The following is a 6,869-nucleotide window of genomic DNA, read 5'->3' as shown; positions in this document are numbered from 1 at the left end:
CGAGCACTCCCGCTGCGCCGCGCCCACCCGCGCAGTCGCTCCCGAGACGGGGTCGGACAAGTGTCTCCTCCCCCGGCCCGGGACTTCGGGACCACAGACGGCCCGGGACGCAGGGGCACCGCGTGAAAGGGCCTTTGTTTTGGGACAGGCGGAGGGAAGGGCAGGAGTGGGGCCTGGAATCCCGGCGGGAGGGGACCGGGCGGGAAGAAGTGCCTCCCTTAACCCCTTCCACCCCGGCCTGTCCCCGGCCATGGGGGGCCGACCCTGAGGTCTCACGTGGAAACGCTCGGAAGCACTCGGCCTCCGGCCGACCCGGACCCACCTCCCGCCCCCCAGCCTCTGAGGGCAGTTCCAGGGGATCCTCTCCGTGTCGAGGGTGGAGTCCGCTTAGAGGAGGAGGCGGGAAGTTTGGGGAAAGGAAAGAACCCCTAAGAGTTAAAAGGGAATTCCCCCCCCCACCCTCCGCCCCAGCACAGCCCAGGGCCCGAGGCGCCAAGAAGAAGCTGCTCCAGGCGGTAGCATCGTTTTGGGGAGGGGTCTGGGGGCAGGAAGGCCCCCCCCCCCCCGCTCTCCGGCCCGCCCAGCACGCCCACTTCCTCTTACAGTGGGATGCCTATAGGGCTGGGGTCCCGCACATTTTGGGAGCCTAGATTGGTGTTCTTGGCAGAGGCCTGAGGGTCTGGGCGGCGCATAACAAGCGCCCCGCACAGCACTCGTAGAGTAGAGCGCAGGGCGCACGGGGCGCGGGGCGCGGGGCTGGAGCGCAGGGCGCACGCTCACCTCGGGCGGGTCGCTGAAGAGGCTGAGTCGGAAGCGGCCGCGTTTGAACTCCATCTCCAGGGCGGAGCCGCGAGCCACGGTGACTCGGCTCCGGTGGTTTCGGGAGAACATGCTGGCAGCTCACGGCGCCACTCGGCTCTGCCTGGTCTCGTCTGTTTCTGTCCCTCGACGCCCGCCCGCTGGCCGGGCCAGGAATCTCGGCTCCGGGCCCCAAACCCCGCCCTCGGAAAACGGCACCTGGGCCGCGGGGCGCTGAGCCCCCTGTGCACCGCCGAGGGCGCGCTCAGCCCTGGAGCCGGGCCGCGGGGACAGGACGCAGGGACCCCTGGGACGCGGCGGCTCTTCCGGCCGGGCTCACCTGGGCAGGGGAGGGCCCGCGAGGCCCCGCCCACCAGCCGCCCCCACCTGGCAGGCCCAATGTCCTTGGGCGCGGAAAAACCCGTGGCCACGAGTCGGAACTGCGCGTCCTGGCTCCGGCTGGGCTCCGAGCGCGCGCCCACTCTCACCCTCAGCTTTGCCTTCTCAACCCGCTCGATCACCCCTCTCCACCTGGCCGGCTGACTGGAGCAGCGCTGCCATCCCAAAGGCGCGCGGTTCCAATCCACCAGCTGCTCCATGGGAGAAGAATGAGCAATCGCTTCCTGTGTGATTAGTCTCTGAAAACCCGCCTGAGGGTCAGCAGTCGGTTCTGACCGCGCACAACAACGCGTGGGCTTTACGTCTGACTCATATTTTACCCACAGGGGTTCCCAGGCTGGAATCTCTACAGAGCAGATCAGCCGGGAGGACTTGACCACCAGGCTCCCTGGCAACCTCCCTCCAGCTTCCAACGCCCCCCTACTCCCCTGCCCGGCTCCCCCCCCCCCCCGGGCTCCAGGCCAGTGCTATCCGCCCATATCTGCTTCAGAATCCCGCACAACGTTTAAACACAGACTTCCAACCTGTTTCTCTCCACTCTTTACTGTCTTGGATGTCAACACTGACATAACTGACTCCGCGGTGGGCTTTTAGAGGCAGTAAATCATACAGGAGGCGCTTGCCCACCGCCCTCCTACACAGCATCTCTTGGGCTCCAGCACGACGTCTTATCCACCGGGCCACTGGAGCGCCCAAGAACGGCGAAAGCTCCTGTTTCCCCATCTGTTCAACGGGCTGCATTTACCATCAGTCGGAACCAACCCACAGCTGACCCTTCTTCAGTGGGTTTTCAGAGGCAGATAATTGCAGAGGAGGAGACTGCCCATCCTTCTCCCACAGAGCAGCTGGTGGCCTCGAACCGCAGGCCTTCAGGATTGCAGCGTAGCTGCACTAGGCCACCAGAGCTCCCTCACTCTGGGAATGTGAGTTTTCTCCTGGGCCCTTTCAGGGTTTTACTGGGGAGACTGGGGAAAGGCATGGCCCACACCTAGCTGGTCAGAGAAAGCAGGCAGAAAAAAACCCAAGTTGCATCCTCCAAGAGCCCAGTTAGAATTGCTGTAGCCTATGACTGCATGCTGTTTTGGAAAATCCGACTTTTGGCTTCAGCCAAAGGAAATATGTACTGGCCGTGGACTTGAGGAGTCCAGCGGGCAGGCTTCCAATGAGCCTGGACCTGGGTACACAAACACTGCCCACTGTCCAGTCTTCCCCATCTTCTGGCTCAACTTCCCTTCATGCTGGCTTCCAGCTCGCTCCACCACGTAGCAATACTCCTGCCAGAAACTCCGGGTCTGCATCTTTCCAGGCATCAATTCAGCTGACAAAAAGCTGTTTTCCTGAGGCAGCTCCCAAACATCTGGGGTCCAGCCAGGACTAACTGAGAGCATCACAGCCCAAGCACTGAACCTCTGTGGCCAAGGGCGGAGGTTCGGTGTGTCACCCAGCCAGGCGAAAGCCTTGTGCCCACTTGTGCAGTCCAGTTAGACCCCAGTGACCCACGAGCCCTACAGGTGCAGTCATTAGGCGATCAGTGGCTGAGCTAAAGGTCATTGGTTTGAACCCACCAGCCAGTCTATGGGGAGAGACACACGGGAGTTTGTGTCAGCAAAGGTTACGGCTTGGAAAAGTCTGTGGCACAGTTTTACTCCATCAGGAGGTGCCAGGGCTTGGAAACTGACATCCTGCTGGGAGAGGCAGAGGAAGAAGAGGCAGAGAGGAAGGCACTCCATAGATAAACTGACTTGGTGGCAGGAACCGTGGGATCAAGCGAGCTGGAGACGGTCAAGATGGGTGATGAACTGCCAAGGTGCAGACCTGCTGTCCACGGGGACGCTGTGAGTCGTAGCCGAGTCAATGGCACCCACGACACCACCACCTCCCTCTTTAGTCAGGACTGACTCAGTGGCCGAGAGTTTGGTTTTGAGGTTTGAGCTAGAAGGTGAGTGGTTGGGGTTTTTTTTTTTCTATTATTCTTCTCTTTTTTTTTTTTTTCTGAGAGGTGGTCCAGCACCACAACAAGATAAAAGTAAACAATCCAATTGTAAAATGGACACAGGATATGAACAGACACTTCACCAGAGACGACGTTCAGATGGCAAACACATGAACAAATGTTAAAAATCCCTAGCTCTAAGTGAGATGCAAATCAAAACAACTATGAGATATCATCTCACCCCAGTCAGAATAGCGAAATTCGCCTAGTGGCAAGAAGCTGCACTGCAATCCCTGAGGCGCACAGTTCGAATCCACCAGATGCTCTGCCGGGGAAGGAGGGACAATCTCCTCTTGTACCAGTCAGATCTGATTTGACGGTACACACAAATAATAAAATAAAAATTAAAAAATAGCTAAATTCAATGGAGCAGCAAACAACAAATGCTGGCAAGGTTGTGGAGAAACTGGAACCCTTATTCACTGTTGGTGGGAGTGTAAAATGGTGCAACCACTGTGGAAGGCGGTGTGGCACTTTCTCAGAAGTTGGAAATAGAAATACCATTTGACCCAGAAATTCACTATTGAGAATATACCCTAAGGAGACCATAACTGCCACCCAAGTAGATATATGCACACCCATGTTTATTGCGGCTTTGTTCACAATAGCAAAGAGTTGGAAACAACCCAAGTGCCCATCAACAAACTAATGGATAGAGAAGCTGTGGTATATTCACACAATGGAATACTACACTGCATTGAAAAACAAGGAACTCATGCACTATTATTCAAAATGGGTGAACCTGGAGAACATTGTGCTAAGTGAAATATCTCAGTCACGAAAGGAAAAACACTGCCTAATGCCACTGTTGTAAAACAGAACTGGCATCAGGGTTTGGGGGAGACTGAGAAATAAGGGATAAATAATGTATACTGCATTGAAACAGATGAGGGAGAGAACTGTTTAAAAGGGGTATGTGATTAGGTATTATTTGCATGGCAAGAGCCCAGAATAAGAGCTGCATAGTCAAGTGGATTGCGGTGGGGTGGGGGGTGTATAACAATGAATTAATTTATTTTCTTTTCAAAGAGAAAAGTGAACTGGGGGAGGGGTGGGCAGGGAGGAAAATGTGCAGCAATGAATGAATGGGGGGGTGGAGAAAAAGATGATAAAAGAAACCTAAAAAAACTTAAATGAACAATGGCTCCAGGGACTACAACCACAAGCCAAATAAGGCTGGGCAGGAACAAGCATTCTCCAGTTGCAAAAACTTCCAGGGGGAAGAACTCCTTCCAGCCAGCAGCAGAGGCAGCTCGAAGGACTGTCTCCGCTACCTCCTAGCAGGGTGCGTGGTACGGCAGGACTTGAAAGCTTGAGCAGCCACCCGAGGTGAGGCAACCGGTCTCCACGCTCACTCTCAGTGTACTGCCCAGCCTAAGGCACACGGTTCGAATCCACCATCTGCTCTGTGGGGAAAGGATGGGCAATTTCCTCTCGTGTGATTGACTGCCTCTGAAAACCTGCTGGAGGGTCAGCAGTGAGTTGGTTCTGACTCAACAGCACCTAACAACAACAACAACTTTGGAGCAACAGAGGAAAAGGGAGAATCAGAAGTGTTACTGTGGTTGCTACGTGCCAGCAAGTGGACCTTGGTCGCACAGCGATCTCGTGAGCAGCAGATCTGAACCCCAACCTGGCCTGTATCATCCTCAAGGTCTCGGACATGCTCAAGCCCACTGTTCCAGTCCCTGGAGGTCAGTCCATCTCATTAAGGGTCTTCTGCTCTTCCTCTGACTTTCCCCAGAACGATGCCTTTTCCCTGCTACCAACCATGACCAAAGTATGGGAGACCAAGTCTGACCGTCATGCCGCAGTGAAGCCTCAAGTAGGAGGAGGAGGAAATGGAATGCATGTCTAATTGCCTCCAGAAACAACTGCTTGCTTTGTCCTGAGACCAGAAGAACCAGATGTGGCCCCCGGTCACATTATTGAATGTTTGGATCAAAGACCTTAGAGAAGAATCCTCATCAAAAGAGAGGGAAAATGAAGAACAGAATTTTAAATTTTCACGGAATACAATCTTCCTGGGGCCACTGAAGCTTGTTAAACCTCCAAAACAATTGCTCTATAATCAGGGGGCAGTGGGAAAAGAAGGATCTATATGGAACTAAACTGACAATATCCCCTGGGAAGGTCAGGTCATAAACTTAAAAGGTGAAGAGAATTTATGTTAACAATGGAGCAACGATTTGGAAAAGGAGGGTGTGGATGGCTGCACAAGCCAAAGCATGTGATTGGTGCCACGTGGTCTTGGAGGCAGTGCAACCAGAGTGCTTCTGACAGGCAAGCGGGCGAAACCTGGTCTCACATCTTCTGGGCATGAGGACCAGGCCTTGGGAACAGGCATCCAGCTGGGAAAGGTGGAGAGTCAGAGAAAGAGAGGAAGGTCCTCAACACAAGCATTTCAGGGACGGTGAGGAGGCCCTGGGCCGGGCGAGGTCCTGGCCTGTTGCTCACAGGGTCACTGGAGTAGTGGCAACTGAATGACACCTCACAATAACAACATTTGTCTGTGAAAACAGTCAGACAAACCAGATGCTATTGAAGCTGGCCCACGCTGACCCTTCACGGGCACAGGATAACTGCACACCACAGATATTCCAAGGATTTGCAAGCGGTTCACAAGGCCTCTCTTGAAGGCACTTCAGGGTGGGTTTGAACCAGCAACCCTAACACTGAATCTTTAAACTACTTGTGTCACTCAGGGGCTTCCCTGATATAAGAAAGAATGAATAGCATATATTGATGAATAAGATTTAAGGCTCTCAGAGAATTCTTTGTACTCATTCCTTTTTTATAAATTGGACATTATTTCAAAGTAGACCTTAAAATCTAGGGCTATGAATGATTTCACAAAGACATACTTCTTCCATTCTGCCCATAAACACGTTCAAATAGCTCCAACCCTCAAGAAAGTAGCGTTAAAAGCAGGATAAAATAACAAAGCTCATCTCCCTTGACTGGACTGTGGCCATTTCCTCCCCTATGGACATCAGGATGTGGAGGAAATGCCACTGGCCTGCAGAGAGGGGCTCTCTGCTGGGGGTGGCCCCACTAATTCCTAGTGCAGCTTTGGTCAAGGCAGGTGGCCCCTCAGAGCTTCATTTTCCTGATTTACAAAATGGAAATAACAGACTCTTTCGTACAGAGCTGCCAGGGGCTGCAGGAGAGGAGGAGATGATGAAAACATGTAATAAATAAGCTGTAAGATGTTTACAACACAAATACCACACTCTTCAAAGCGAGTGCTTTCAAGGCCAAATTCAGACTCATTGCTGTTGAATAGATTCCCAATCGCTGACCTTCTGTTGGGTTTCTGAGTCTGTCTGTCCATCTTATTGCCCACCAAATAAAACTTCAACAGAGAAGAATGAATATATATTATCTCAAAGTTCCAAAGGTGAAACATGTCTTCCCGTGGGTCCCCTTCTTCTCAGCATCCCCTCATTCCTCAGCTCCTGTCTTCTATAGGACTCCTTGACTTGCACGCGTTCCTCATTTTTGTCTGTCTTTCTCACCTGTGTGTGTGTGTCTGTCTGTGCCTGCCCTCACCCTTTCCTCATTCAGAAACGACTGGGTTCAGGATCAACCACGTGCTACAATGTAAAAAAGAGAGAAACTCTTATTTCCAGATTGAATCACACACACACACACACACACACACACACACACACACACA

The 6,869-nt window shown here is 53.1% G+C and overlaps 1 protein-coding gene across 1 annotated transcript in view; it reads right to left on the bottom strand.

Moving 5' to 3' along the window:
* The window catches only part of RTKN (rhotekin), a 15,725-nt gene extending 14,834 nt beyond the window's left edge, over nt 1-891 (bottom strand). The window contains exon 1 of the mRNA XM_006880835.1: nt 781-891. Coding sequence (XP_006880897.1) covers nt 781-891 — 111 coding nt within the window. The remainder of the gene's footprint in view (nt 1-780) is intronic.
* Nucleotides 892-6,869: the final 5,978 nt, after the last annotated feature.

Source organism: Elephantulus edwardii, unplaced genomic scaffold (assembly GCF_000299155.1).
Source record: "Elephantulus edwardii isolate Elephantulus edwardi_28Jun2011 unplaced genomic scaffold, EleEdw1.0 scaffold00011, whole genome shotgun sequence".
NCBI lineage: Eukaryota > Metazoa > Chordata > Mammalia > Macroscelidea > Macroscelididae > Elephantulus > Elephantulus edwardii.
The sequence above is the reverse complement of the archived record's forward strand: the minus strand, read 5'-3'. Positions and strand labels throughout refer to the sequence as shown.